Here is a 15,876-nt window from a genome sequence, read left to right as displayed (position 1 = left end):
GTTGTTCAGGTAGCACTCCCATAGGATTGCACACCAAGACACCGTGAATGTTATTTAAGGAAGCATGACTTTTAAAATGAAGAATATTGTCATTTCTCATGAGCACTGATCTTACCCAGTTGTTGTCAGAACTTTTTATTTCCTGTCTGTCAATAAATGTCTAATGGTTCAGTCCCCCAGGAAGTTCTTTTACAGGCCTACTGAAATGAACTGGAGCTGCTGCTTCTACATTCATTCATTCATTCATTCATTCATTCATTCATTCATTCATTCATTCTATTTATAACCTGTCTTTTTCCAGCAAGGAACCCAGAATAGCTTACACAATCCTTCTCCTCCTTTCCATGTTATTTTCATAGCAACCATCTTAGGTAAGTTAGTTAGGCTGTAACTGCCTGTGTTGCCCCAATTGTGGGCTAAAGGATTGAGAGATCCCAAGGAATTGATATGCTGTATCAGATTTGCTTACAAGGAGGCTTAATTGTTGCAATAGTCAAATTAGTAGCTAGCTTTTCAAAGGGTTTAGTAGCAAGTCATTTACAATGCTCAGCCTGGACTAGCCTACAAGGCATGCTTCAATCAGCTGGAACATACAATCAGCAAAGCGCCCTCAAGGATGTTGACATCCAAACAAAACACAAAGGAAAATGGCCAACTTATATAGATTAACTGTGAGAAAAGCAATGGCTGTTACACAGGTGCTGTGACCTAAGCAGTTTGAATCTATTTGTTTACCTTGACAGCAAGCCAAAATGTATACTATATGCAGCTTCCCATCATGGGCTCTATAACACATGAAGTTTTCCATCCTCATTAGCATGCCACAAGACATAACAGTGAATATTTCCCATCCTGGCTGCTCAAGATATTCCCCCTCCATGTGCCAAAATGATAGGAGGTAGTATCATGAGTTCATTAAGCTAATCGTATGACAAAGCATAAGCTTGTTAACTGGTCTGATAAGGTGGAATCCCAGGCAGAGCATAGTATGTGCTTCTTCTTTGGGCATCTTTTTTGGGGCCTGAAAAAAATAACTAAAATTCCAGTTAATTAAGCTAAACAAGGTAACTAGAGTGCAGCACTTTACACATGCTAAGCAAGTTCTATACTTAAGAAGCCAGAAACCAAGACCTGGACTTTACAGCACAGGCCCTATACAATGGCCCAAATTACCCAGGCAGCTTCATGATTAAGTGAATCTCTTGAGTCCCAGTCCAGGATTCTAACCACTACTCTGCCCTAGATTGTACCTTTGTGTCATATGTAACAGGCTCCTTGCTATTTTTCAATCCCACAAGCATAAGTCATGATTGTCTTTCCCTTTCTTCTTCTTTTTCATTGCCCACTATCAGTGTCATGGATTTATGGATTTATTTATAAAAATACCATAATTACTGGCTGCCTTAAAAATTGATAGAACAGCAGAAAAATAGCAGGATTTAAGTGTACCTTAAGTGTGTCTTTAAGCAAGATACAATGAGCTGTAAAACTCACAAAGCTGTGTTGTCAAGGTAAGTGAAGCAGGAAACAAATGCTGAGTAGAAGAGTATGGCATGGGCACAGCTTTTAGAACTGCATGTGGGGGAGGGAAAGTGATCCCTGTGGCTTTATTTATTTCATGTTCACACTACCTGCTCTCTGGGCAGTTAACAAAATTTTATGTTAAAAACTCAACATTTTACAATATCCCTATTTTTAACTTCTAGTGCAAAGAAAACCAGAACTTAAATTGGATGAGGCTCTTCAGAAAATTCAGGGAGCAGGATTACCATTGCCATCAACCAGAGTCACTGTGAGGTATATATTCTGTTTAATTCAAGCATGCAAGTCATTGTAGGAAAACTTGAATGTCAGTTTGGGGGATTTACTGGTAAAATATGTGACACAAAGATACAACATAAGACTTCAGAAAGGAAAGTACTTTGAATAACATATTTTGGGGTGGGGGGGGAGTTGTTGTTTTTTCATTTTAAAAATCTGACCATGGTGATTAGTTAGGTTTGGAAATCTGCATGTTTATACGTATGATTTATTTGCAATTGTCTCAAATATTGCATCCCCTTCCTCTAAAATTGCTTTTGTGGATATTTTGGTTACTGTGTTTAGAATATGTTCTGAGTTCCCTTCTTCATACTACGCTGTTTTGATAACTTGAAATTACTCATTAAATTTCATTCCTTTCATAAGACTATTCCTTCCATTTAGATAGATTTATAAGTTCTAAATGCCTTTTAATGTATCTTTCTTATGGAGCCACCTTTAACGTTTTTGGCCTGGTTGCCTTTTTTTCTTCTCTTTTGCAAGTATACTAGTCATATCGGACATACATTTCCCAACCTCTCCATTTCAAGACAGCACTCAGTGTACTTATTGCACAGTCCTTATCTCTTAGTTTTCCTTGTACAGTATCATCACTGAATTCCTTCTTTTATTCTCACTTTTTGCTGTTCTTCAGAGAGCTTTCTTTGCCCAAAATAAAGAAGGGAGGACTTTGTTCCCCTCCAAAATCTCTGTGCATATATATATATTTGTTATTTGTTTTTCGGCGCCAGGCAAAGACCTTTTTATTTAAGCGGCATTTTAACTGTTAATATTACTGGATTTTATCTGGCCAGGGCGGCTTATTTTATATCGTATTTTTGTATTTTTAATTTAATGTTATATTTTGGATTTTTATATTTTGAATGTTTCTATTTTGGATGTAATATTATAATCATTTTATTTATTGTTGTAAGCCGCCCCGAGGCTTCGGTGAATGGGGCAGCATAAAAATGCTTTAATAAATAAATAAATAAATAAATAAATAAATAAATAAATAAAATATATATAAACACCCATGTTTATGCTCCATTGACATAGAGCAGGGTTAGATAATCTTTTTCACCCTGGTAGCTGCATTCCCTCCTGGGTAATCTTTGTGAGAGAGGCACATATGCCAGTAGAGCCGTTCATATACATTCAGAGAGGCACTTCCCGCATTCACACATTCATGCATTCAGACATGTACACAAGTTCTCATGCACAAACACAAACAGATGCACATCACACAAACTGTGCATGACACAAAGTTTCCACACAGACAAGCCCTGCTCCACAGCAGTTAGACTTCCTTTCACAGCTGTGATTTGAGTCTTTAAGTAGAGTCTTACCAAAGTGCTGAGGGGGAAAAAGTCCCTCTTGTTCATTGTCTGACTGCAAGACTGACAGGCAATACCAGCAAGTGGTTTATATTTTAAAAGACTCTTTATTGTAGGTGCACACTAACAGTATAGAGTGTGAGCCCTTCTCCCGTCAGGACCAGCTGCCACAGTCATCATGCATAGTGAATTTATATGTTTAGCTTTGGGCACTGGTTAGTAACAGAAAACATCATAACAGAAAAAAATGGTTACTTTTGTGCATGATTATCTTGACCTACACTTCTTTTTAAGACATCTGGTGTCAAAACATCTGCCTCCAGGTTTATCTACACAAATTCGGACCTTGACAGAGGTTTATTTTACATTTTCAACCCTCTGATAGAACACTAAGTAACTGACGCTTGTTGTTTGGTCAACAGAAAAAAAATTCTTCAAAAGTATTCAATAATGCAATCAAATATAACAATGCAGTCATATATAACAACAACAATATAATAATATTTCTCTGGTTTTATTCATAGCTTGAGACAAACTTTTCATTATAATACATTTCTTACTAATACCATGTATAATATTGTATAGCTATTAGATAGTTTTGATGTGCCAAATGCTACATTCTAGATATGGCAGTTTATTTTAAACGTGATTAATGTGAAACCTTAGCCATGAAAGTTAAAAAAAAAAGCTGGTAGTAACTATGATGTTTCTTCCCCACAAGAACAACTGATGCCACTTCCTCAGCTACCAGAAATGTTCCTTTTCATTGGAAACAGAGCTCAGAAAAAGCTGGTTTTGATAGAGTAACACATGAAAACTGTAGGACAAATCTGGATAGTGACCAGTTTCTTTTCCAACAAAACCTGGATGAAATGCAACAGCAGCTGCAAGAACAGCATTTTGACAACCTTCAGGTAACCTGGCAAGAAACTTCTTTTTCTTTTTTTTAAAGCGAAGCTCATAAACCAGCTAAGCAGGAATGCCTAGGCCCACTGCCTTTAATGGGAGTATACCAGCTTCAGTGTCAGCGCAAGCATTTTCCAGTATTCGCAAGGAGGTGTCATTGCTGTCCCAATGTTGCTGCTCCCAGAAACCACCTCCTTACCAGGCTTTCACATGCTACTTATAGCTGGTCGTGCCCAAGCCACTCTGTGAATAAACAACAGAAAATTGGGCTTGCTGTGGCTTGTTCTGCTTCTCCTTCCTCTCCAGTCATCCAGCTAGCTCTGGCATATATCCCGGGACAGTTTGCAGCAGAACCTGTCTTGTTTCCTTGTTCAAGCCCCTTCCCCATTCTGATTGCTAATCATTTTTGGTTCCCTACCTTGCTTTTCAGTGACTAAAATGTGCAGAGTGCCCCTGTAATTTTATTTTAGACAGTCTTTTGTAAGTGTACTCTTACAGCTTTCCAGTATGAATAGTCCTGCTGGTCAATATGTATCTTTCAGCTAACAAAGGGAAGCAGAAGGCAGTGTGCAAGGAAATTGAGAAGACAGAGTTTTGTGTTGGCTAATTTGTGCACAGTAGCAAAATATGAGGGGAAAAATAAAAGAGAAAGGAGATCAGGTAGTGTAAGTCAGGAGCATGGAAAAGGGCTGGCTGGAAGAGCCAAAGGAGTTTGTTTGTTTGTTTATTACATTTGGATGCTGCCCCATAGCTCAAGGACTCTCTGGACAGCTCAGAAAAACAGCAAACAGCAGCATAAACCATAAAAGAATAAAAATATTAAAACTATTACATCCAGCACAGCATAAAATCCAATCAATATAAAATACAGAACAGGAGAACAAGTGCACAGATTGATAAAAGTAAGCAGAAATAAGTAAAATAGGATCAGGAATTTTACTAAAAACAGTAAATAAAAAAGTATTTACTTGGTGTTGGAAACTGAGTAGTGAAGGTGCCAGTCGTACTTCCTTGGGAAGATATAAAGGGCCCTTTTCCTTGCCATTTCCCCCCCTTACTTAAGGGGGATTGCAAAGGAGAGTCTCTGTGGAAGACTTTTAGAGGTCTGGTAGGGATATATGGAGATAGGCGTTCCTTCAGATATCCCAACCCCAAGTTGTTTAAGGCTCTGTATGTTAGCGACAACAGCCAGCCAATGCAGCTGGTGGCGGACAGCTGTGATATGGGAGAGAGCCAGTGTGGGGTAGTGGTTAAGAGCATGGGACTGGGACTCAGACGATCTGGGTTCTAGTCCCCGCTCAGCCATGGAGCCAACTGGGTGACTTTGGGCCAGTCACAGACTCTCAGCCCAACCTACCTCACAGGGTTGTTGTTGTGGGGATAAGATGGAGGAGGAGAATGATGTAAGCTGCCTTGAGCCATTTGGAGGAAAAAGGCAGGATAGAAATCGAAAAATAAATAAATAAAAATTAAAATAAATAAATGTTCTCTCTAGGACTGGTTCTCATTAGCCACCACAGTGCTCTGTTTTGAATTAGCTAGAGTGCCCAGACCATTTTCAAAGGCAGGCCCATGTTGTGCACATTACAGTAATCCAGGCAAGAGGTTACCAGCGAATGGATAACTGTCTACTTTTTCAAGTAGGAGCGTAGCTGAAAGATCAGCCTAAGCTAATAGAAGGTACTTCTGGCCACTGAGGTCATTTGTGAGACAAGCAACAACTCAGGTCAAAGAGCATCCAGAAGCTATGAACCTCGCCCTTTAGGGGGAGTGCAACCCTGTCCAGGACAGGTTAAAAATTTCCCAGTTGGATGGATGGACTGCCCAGCAGCAGCACCTCCGTTTTGTCTAGATCGAGCCTCAGCTTACTGGCCCTCATCTAGTCCATTACTAAGCCAAGGCACTGGTTTAGAACATTCACTGCCTCACCTGGATTAGATGAGAACAAGAGGTAGAGCATATTGGTTCAGCCCAAATCTCCCAGCAGTTTCATGTAGATGTTAAAGAACATAGGGGACAAAATGAAGCCCTGCAGAACTCTATGGCACAAGTGCCATGGGACAGAACAACGATCCCCCAGCTCCACCAATTATAGACAGCCAGCCAGGTAGAAGCAGAGCCACCATCCACCAACCACCACAGTCGTATCATCAACTTCCAACCCAGCCAGCCTCTCCCGAAAGATACCGTGGTCGATGGTATCAAAAACCACCGAGAGGTCCACGAAGATAAACGTTTGTGCTCCCTTTGTCTCTCTCCCAGCACAGGGCAACCAAGGCAGCCTGGGATGTGATCCTTTTGGTTTGAACTGACACATCTCAGTGTCTTTCAGATTTTCAGCATTTTGGTGGCTCTCCAGCAGTGCCAGAAAGGGGAAATATTAACTCCCCTCACCCCACTTTTCACAGCTCCTTGGGGATCCATTGTGGTTGGAGGTGTGTGTACTGCTGGTGTGGACAGTCTGTTCTGTCCCATTCTTCCACCTTCTATGGGTACTTTTGTTTTAACTGTTGGGAATATTTGAGGGTTTTTAGAGCTGGGAGTAAATGGAAGACTAATATATAGAAATATAATAACTGGGAAGTAGATGGAGGAGAAATTAGTGCACCTGCAGTAATGTAGCAGTTCATGAAGATGTGCAAATTCCCCTTCTATTTACTTTCTGGCCATTAAATCTATGTATATTTCTGCACTTTTTAAAAACCTGAGGGAACACAGTAACTGCTCTGAAAAGGAAGTGCAAAAAACAGGTCTGAGAGTTAGTAGCTGGACAGTGTGTTCAGGGAGGTGTTGAAAAGGTGGTGGGCACCAAAGGGGAGATATTTAATACATTTCCTATTCCCTTCTTTTGATGTACTTGCCCTTTGGACTCCCCTGTAGTTTTTGGTGCCTTTGAATTGTCCTACTGGATCCCTCCTTTCCCACAGTTTTATTCTCCCCTACGTCCTCCTTGAGAAATTATGTGATAGGCAAATCTTATCTTGTCAGTTCTCATACTGGATAGCTTAAGTGTGTATTTGATAAAGATGGCTAAAAAAATTCCAGTTGCACATTTATTTATTAAATTTATACCCCCCTTTTTTCTTGCAAAGAACTCAAAGCAACTTATAATTCTCCTCTTCCTGCTCTCAGTTTATCCACACAACAACCCCTGTGAGGTAGGCTGGGCTGAGAGTCTGTGACTAGCCAAAAGTCACCCACTTACTGAATCAATTTTTTAAAATCCCATTCTGACAGAAGAATATTGGGAGTTGTAGGACTTTTTTCTGTCTAAATTTGCATAGTATTGTGACTTTAAAGGCCTTAGCATTATTCTGGTGATGTAAGTATTTTTGATGAGAAAATTGTTCTTGTTAGGCAGTAGTAATGCTACTGTACTTCTATCAATGAAAGTCTTATAGTGCATTCAATGCATTCTTTTAGATTGAATCAGGAATCCTGCTTCAATAACAAGTAATACTACAATTTATATTAGTTTTATATAATTAAATTGCCACTAGGGGCCGCTGAGGCTTTTCTACTGAATCAGTAGTTTTACAAATCAGAATTACAGTGTTTAGGACCCTTCCCTTCTTATTATTAATGCAAACATACAGAAAGACAACTGGAAATACAACAGAGTAATTACTGATAGTATTTCAGCCCGCGGTGCTTTTATTTTGCAGCTAAAAACTCCTGGTTCCATTTTTAATTACATAGGTATGAGTGGTAAGAAACTGATTTTATGATCCTGTTGTTGAAAATGCAAACTGTAACACAAATAGACTTTTTGCTTTTAATTTCTGTTGTTTTCAGTTAACTGCACATAACAGTTGCACGGAGAAATGCAAAGCACAGATTATATGCCACATTTCTGTGATTATATATTGAGGCCCTTTGACCTCTTATTTTGCTGTTTTACAGGCCCAGTAGGATTATAAAGATTCCTAAAATTCCTTTCATTTAAGGTCTATAAAAGAACCAATACAGGTCCTGTCACTAGTACAAATAGTTTCACTATTTATATCTCTAAAAAATAATTCTACTTTCTTTTCTGATCTTGAATATTGTAGCAATATATGTATTTACATATTTGTGATTTTGCTATTTTAAAGTGTTTTTCTGTTGTATCTTTTAACTCTTTAAATACAATTCAGTTTTCACAGCATGCAGTTATTGAAGTGGTATCAGCTAATATTTTTGTTCTAGATAAATAAGTTTAGCTCTCATTTCTAAGTAATCAGAGGGAGATAAAATATTTTTAAAGGCTGAAATTAAAATAGCAAAGGAAAGCATTCTTCATGTTTTAATGCTTATTTCCAAAAATCAATATATCTGAAACTGCCAAGTGCCACACTTATCAGCTTGTGTCTGTCTCAGGAGATTGCATAAGTAATCTGTCTAAGCTTGCAGAATCCATCTAGAAGTGCATTTTTGGAGGGGGAACTTCTTAAAGCTATAAACACTAAAGGTATAAATATTGTGTCCATGCTTTTGCCTAGTAATCTAATAAATCAGCACCTAGAAAAGTAAATTTTGTGCTTGGCTCTGTGCAGAACCTAAAATGAAGCTTTGTGGTGTTAGAGAACTTTAAAAAAATCACCCTGAATTCGGTGACCAAGTACAGTCTCCAGTTAGGGATATTAACTTTTCATGGCAGTTTTAACACACTTGTTGCTGTATACAAGATGGCATTTTGTGTCCTAGATACTCAAAAAACGACTGTATAAATACAGCTATTGAAGAAACCTATTGTTTCTTATGAAATTATTCCCATTACTTTGTTTTTAGTATTGAAACATATATTAATAGATATAGTGAAACATTTCTCTAAGAGCATCTTATTCCTTTGAATTGCACATTTGAAAATCTCTTTTTCACAAAATAGAGTACCGTATTTTTCCATCTGTAAGACGCCCCATGTATAGGACGCCCCCCATGAGCAAGCTGCTGACTTGCTGCGTGCATGCACCTGCCACCTCCCTGTGCACATGCGCCCACAATTGCGCCAGTCTCCCCCCCCCCGAGTGCGTCCGCAATCGCTGCCGCAAGCCCCCGTGTATAAGACACCCCTCCATTTTTAGGTAAATATTTTTAAGAAAAAGTATCATCTTGTACACGGGAAAATATGGTACTTTCCCAATTTTCTCCAAAAGTGTGACTGAATTTCAAACATGAATAAATAAGTCTGTTTTAGTATATTCATAGATTGCTTACTTTTCTGTCTCAGGAGTTTCATCAAGAAGTGAATGAAATAGTCCATTCAGAAAGTGTTTGCAGTGTGGACAGTCTTGAGGCTGGAGAACCAAATGAAAGTTGTACAACGCCCAGTGAAACATCTTCTTTGACTGCACAGCAGGATTCTTCACTCCACAATTCACAGAGATCACAGATTAGAAATAAACATTTCTCTGATGAAACTGACATCACTTTTTCTAAAAATCAGCATGTAAATAACTGGCTCATAAATTTAAATACCTCAGATTTTCAGACAACTTCCCCTTTTCGTGATATTTTAATTAAATACAATGTTGTACCTTCTGATGAGGATACATGCAATCCTGATCAGAAATCATCTGGTTCAAGTACAGCCGAACAAAGAGAGACTGAGACGTGTGCTTCTGATGATAATCTAACTTTTGCAGAATTTAAGAGAGAAGACAAAAGCTTTCTGTTGAAAAATCCATCTCCAGGAATAGTTGGTGCAGAATACCCTTTAACCACTGACACACCTGTACTCAAATCAGACGAAGCTTGGGCTATTCCTGATTCTTCTCCAGTGGTTTCAGTGCAAGAACAGAATTCTGAATTTCCCCAGAATAATGCAACCTCATCAGTGCAGGCTTCCACTCAACACTCGGTACCCTCTTCAATCTTTCCAGTTAGAGAGTGGAGTACTACTGTTCCATACAGTGACAGCTTCTTGCTTAATTGCATGCAGAAGGGGAAAAGTGCTCATGCAGCAAGGTGTACTGAAGATTTAGACTATGTAACATGTGCTAAAGATGAAAAATACTTTGACCATGTTAATATTGATACACCTTTTATTGAAGAGACATGTAAAAGCAATAGTGATCAACAGAAAGACAATGGGGAGGAAAAAGTGAATGAAATGTTATCTGTGCCTCATGAAGACCTCATGGACAATTTATCTGACTATGACCAACAGAGGAATACCCCCAGTGAGAAAAAAGTAGTGAAATTGCCAAAAAGCATTTTGAAAAAAGAATCTAAATATGAATCTCGGTATTTCAAGGCAATAGTTATAAATAGAGGGGTCAAATTTGGGAATCAGCCTGTGTCATCTGCTCGAGACAGTGTTGAATTGGCAAAAATAAAAGGAAAAGATGCCAACATTCAAAAGAACTCTAAAAAACTTAGGTGGTTTGATGAAGTTAATGAAGTTGTGGGAACAAATTATGATGAGAAATGTTCAGAACAAACTATAACGGAAATACCTCAGAAACAGCCCCAACCACCCAGTTTTCAAATTAGAGTTAGCAATTCTAGAACTAATATTAGAAGCATCCCACCTTGTATGATCAATTCTGTTTTTTCAGAAGATCACCAGGAGAATTCTCAAATATCTGCTAAACTTACTACAGTTGGCTCAGAACGAGATAATGGGATACAGAATGCATTTGTATCTGCAGGATATCATGTTGCTAAACAGGCATGGATGGCACCAAGAGGTGAAGAAATTAAACCCTTTCCATATAATTATGACCCTAAAAGCTTAAGAAGCAATCCACGGAAAGGTAGAACAAAAATGATCAAACGTCCAAAATCTGCCAAAGCTTCATCATCAGCAGCTTTAATAAATAAAAACCGAAAAGGTACTATTATTCGACCACAGTCTGCTAGTGAAGCCACCAAGGTCATGAAAACTCAGGGAAGAATCATAATGCCTCACCCTCCATGTAAACCTACCCCAGGCAAAAGACTGGATGAAAATCCATCAGACAGCATGGCTCACACAGATACTGAAAAGAGTCACTTTTTAAATGAAAGGAATCTTTTGCCTGAAAGTCAAGATTTAGGAAGCGATTCTACAGAAAATCCTTCAACTTCAGCTCACATGGCCACTATGAGCCCTTCTTACAGTATATTCATGTATGAGCCTTTGAAAAGGACCAAGTGTGCTCAATCAATTAGCAAGTATAGCAGCTTTACCAAAAAAGGCTCCATGTACTCAGAAAATGGATTAAGTCCAGATCGCACACCAACTGATGAAGAAATCACAATCTTGTGGCAAGGAGTACATCGTGCACTGGGTCAAAGGGATGGTGCAGCTGGTATGTTTGAACTTTTTAATCAATAGAGTAAAAATTATATGAAAAATCAAAGATACTTGATCAAAGATACAAAAGCCAATTCAGAGGGATTTAGGAAGAATAAAATTCATTGTGCTAATCTTATATTAATCTCAGAAATAATAAGAGGAAGTGGTGTACCAATAGACAGGGCTGGACATATTCCCCTTCTAAATCAAGGTAAGGAACTGTTTCCAGACAAATTATCTTATACCTAATCATATTCAGTGTCTGATCTTGGAGATACTGAAGCCCATTTAAAAGGGGGTATGGGTGGGCTAGCTCTCTTGGCCCTGAGAAATAGTGTCACAGTGTATTAAACCATGGATTCTTGGTTGACAAGAGAAAGGAAGCTCCCTTTTCATTTTAAGAAGTTGAACTGAAGCAAAGCTATCCCTGGTGGGGATGAATTTAGGACAGCATTTGTAATTCATTGTTAGGTATAAACAGCAAGGCTTGGGTGCAGGTTTTGGGGGTGTGGGCAGACTGCCATTGGTGATGTTTGGAAGGCCATCAGTGCTACATGTGTCCCCTCATGGTGGCATTAGTGCTGCTGTCAGCCTTGCACATGCCTTTACAAACAGGTTTACCTAGCAGCAGCGCTGGAGCTATTATGCGTTGGAGCTGAGCAGCTGCTTTTGTCCTGTGGGTCCATGATGGCAAAAGCAGTCTGCTGCCTCAAGCAACAGATCTGTGGTTTCATGAGAAGGGAGTAAATAGTTCCTATTTAATTTAGTATTACTGTATTGTACATTTACCGCCCAGCATTGCTGGAAGTGCTTTGGGATTTTCTGGAACATGTGTCAACAGTAACTTAGTGTGGTTATACTGCACATTGAGTTGCATGGGAGGGGATACCGTTTATTTCTATGTTTCAAGTAGCAAAATGGAGCGGTTAGGCCATACCTGATGAGAAGGATGGGGGCTGCAGTAATGCCACTATGACAGACACTGCAGTATGCTGGGTCCTGATGCTGGACCAGGTACCCAGCCTCTGAAAGTGGTTTTATATGTTTATTTAAAATATGTTTCTACCCACATTAAATCACATATGAAGATGATGTACAACATAAAATAAAAAAGAACACAAAAATAAGAAAAAATGGTAGATAAACTATTTTAAAAGAGTAAAATGTGCTAGATTAAAAAAATATTAAAACAGAGAGACAAAGAATAATGTATGTAATAAAAACAAAGAGAGATCAGCAACAGCCCCCTCTGATGCCCATCTAATACATTTTTTTTAAATACCAAATAAACCCAGTTGTTTAGGTCCAGAAGGACTTAAAAGGCTGGCTGGATGAAAGATTGTCATGTGGTGTGGAAAAGAAATCAATTAGCCACAACTGAGAAAAGCTTATTCTGGACTCCCTCCCACCTTATCTTAGACAGGAAAAGGAACTGCAGAAGGACTTCTGATGTCCAGGCATATTCATGAAGGAAGAAGTGGTCTTTGAAGTGTTCTGGTGCTAAGGCACTTAGACTAGACTGTGCTTTAAAGATTATAGAAAATTGGGTCCAAATATAGTCAGGGAGCAGAGCAACTTTTTCAGGATTGTGAAGATGTGTTCCATACATCTAGTTCCAAATAATAATTTAGCTGCTGTTTTTTATGCTTTCTGTGAGTCCTGCTCCATTTTCAGGAGAGGGCCCCCCCCCCCATTCAATGCATTCTGTTGTTGTGGCCAGTCTCTCTCTCTCAATACTAAAGAAGGGAAGTCGGACACAATATAAAAAGAGACGTTACTGAAGGTTATTTACCCAGAGTTGTGCCACAGCTCATAGTTTTTTAAGATTGTTGTACATAAAGCAAATGCTGGTTTATTTCATTTCTATACCCTCCAACAGCAGGGGACTATTAACAATTTGTCCATTTCTCCATCTTGCCTCTTCTGTCCTCTTCAGCCACCTCTTTTTTATTAAATCAAAATCAAAAGACTATATGTATCATTTATATCACCATTCTTTGTCTTATTAAAAAAACAATGTAAACATTTTTAAGAGAATTTCAAAACTCTCCAGACGTGTATGCAAGGGTGGGTTTAACATCATTGGTACTAACCAAAAGGCACATGTCCCAGAGAGATAATTTCTATTCACAATCTACCACATAGAAATTTTGTAATATTGATTGCATATGAGTGTACCTTGGAAAAGAGAAGTATCTGTAAAACTGTAAAGCCACCGTATTGCAATAAATGTTCTCTTGGTATGAGAAGGAGGTAGGGCTTTGGTAGGTGTTAAGTATTATCACATTTACCCTTTGCCATTACATGGAATTATCCATGTAATCCTTTGGCTAGTGCAGGACAACTGGTAAAACAGGCTGAGTAGTTTCATATATTAGTAACTGATAACTGATGTGACAGTGCTTTCTGAAACAGCTTCCTGCACTGACTGAGTAATTCGGTTGTCATCTGGTAGAGTCCTATGCAGTGTACTTTGTTCCTCAACACTGCATATCTTGAATGGACATTTTAACTTGGATATTCATCCATGCCTTTGCTGGTGAATTAGGACTACTGCATAAATGTTCTTCTTGGGCCTGAACTAATACAGAAGTATATGATAAAGAACAAGCACAAATGGAAAACACAGATTAATTTTTGTGGTTGGATGGTATTAGCAATCTTCACAATTTAAAATTTTGTTTTGTGTTCTTTCTTTCCTCCAGGAGATTCACAGTATTGTGCCACACCCTGCAATAATTCAAACAACGGCGACTTACAACCCAGTAGACCTAATCTGTCTCACATCACTATTGATGGTGGCAATCTGATGGGCACAGTTAAATCAGGTGTTAGGGTGAATGCAATTTTTTCTTCTCAGCCAAGCAGTAAGGTTCTCTTTTTGTCACATTTTGATATTGGAAATTTCTGAAGTATTGACAATATTTTTCCATAACTGAAATATTGTCAGATTTTGATGTATTGTCTGATGAAGCCTATTTACTTATTTATTTCATTTTTATGCTGCTCAATAGCCCAAGGCTCTCTGGAAATTTAACACGAGTTAAAAACATGCAATGACGAAAATAGCATGTAGAACGATAGAATGATAAAATATTAAAACAACAAAACCACAGCAGTTGCAGTCAGTCAGGACAAAGGTATAGAAGCAGAAGTGCAGAAATACAGTTTAAAAACTAAAATTAAAAAGTTAACTGTTAAAATACTGGGCAAATAAAAAGGAGTAGAGACTGGGTGCCAGGCACACCTCTTTGAAAGCTCATTCCAGAGCTGGGATGCCGCAACCAAAAAGGCCCTTGGTGGCCACCCTCTTTACTTCCTTTGAGGGGATTCCCAGAGAAGGACCCCAGAAGATGATCTTAGAGTCCAGGTAGGTACATAAGAGATGAGATGTTCCTTCTGATAACCTGGCGTATGAGCCTTACAGTATTGCTAGAGGAGACCTTGTGTGATGAGACCCATGCCAGACAGGATGGATTAAATGGGAAGAGGAATTCCTTTCCTGGCACACAGACTAGATGCTTCATAAGGCAATACAGGACCATGCAATCTGGGGCATCTTTCCTGACCAAGGAAAAGTATGGATGTATGGAGGGTAAGCACAAGCAGGTTCTTACAAAGTTGTAAAGTTCTTTTATTTCCTTCCTGCATTTTTTTCTGATCTGAGTCTCCCTTACAAATTACAAATGAATCCCCTGAAGCAAACCATATAGGTAACATACAGGCAGATTTGCATCCAGCCTCTTCCATATTATTGATTGAATTTAGTGGCAGACTCAAGCAATCTATGCATTTCTTTTTCAGTTTTACTTCTGGGTACCTTTGAGTTCATTATATGTTTCTATGGTTAATTTGTTTTAAAAATGTATGTGCCACTTTTCTAGCATGTGTTCAAAGTGGGCATTTTATCACTTTCAGCAACAGTTACTTTTGCAAGAAGAAAACTTGGTAATGAAAATAATGAAAATAAACGCAAGGCTCTTTTAGAACAGAGGAGACAAGTGACAGCATCTGTGGGACACAAGCCCAATAATGTTGGAAAGGTATAGCTAATAAATTATTGAATGACATTGTCAGAAATAGTAAAATAATTCTGTGGATGTCTCTGGACGTCTTGTTCCAACCACACTGACCTGGCAGAATGCGGAGATTGGGTATTTTGCACCTGAAATATAGACAGAGTTCACAAAACATGTCAGCCCACTATGGATTATAAACCATGATGGGTTGTTTGAGTGTGCAGAACTGAACCCTTTCCATAGACTTGCTTTCTTAATGGAAAGAAGCCTCTCTGAAATCCCATGGCTGGTTGTAGGGGATGTTTCACTGATAGTATTTTCCAAATCTAGGAGCAGCCATCCCCATTGTAGGTGAAGAGAAGCAGTAAATGAGGGTCTTGGCCAAAGCGGCAGTACCTTTGCTTCTCTTGCCAAGCTTGCTCAGGCCACTGCCAGCTGCCCATAAGTGCCCAAGTGTCACTTTGTGGTGACTGTCACTTGCTGAGTGCCCTCTACTATGGTCATGAACTCCTTTCACTCACTGCAGCTTCTTTCCAACTTTATCTTTTTTCCC

General features: G+C 38.8%; 1 protein-coding gene across 1 annotated transcript in view; it reads left to right on the top strand.

The window, feature by feature from the left end:
* Positions 1 to 15,876, top strand: part of CEP126 (centrosomal protein 126) — a 39,811-nt gene that overhangs the window by 11,107 nt on the left and 12,828 nt on the right. The window contains exons 4-8 of the mRNA XM_044441818.1: positions 1,707 to 1,797; positions 3,889 to 4,051; positions 9,253 to 11,317; positions 14,010 to 14,171; positions 15,223 to 15,347. Of these exons, the coding sequence (XP_044297753.1) occupies positions 1,707 to 1,797; positions 3,889 to 4,051; positions 9,253 to 11,317; positions 14,010 to 14,171; positions 15,223 to 15,347 (2,606 nt within the window). The remainder of the gene's footprint in view (positions 1 to 1,706; positions 1,798 to 3,888; positions 4,052 to 9,252; positions 11,318 to 14,009; positions 14,172 to 15,222; positions 15,348 to 15,876) is intronic.

Source organism: Varanus komodoensis, unplaced genomic scaffold (assembly GCF_004798865.1).
Source record: "Varanus komodoensis strain SLA01 unplaced genomic scaffold, ASM479886v1 scaffold4, whole genome shotgun sequence".
Classification (NCBI taxonomy): Eukaryota; Metazoa; Chordata; class Lepidosauria; order Squamata; family Varanidae; genus Varanus; species Varanus komodoensis.
The sequence above is the reverse complement of the archived record's forward strand: the minus strand, read 5'-3'. Positions and strand labels throughout refer to the sequence as shown.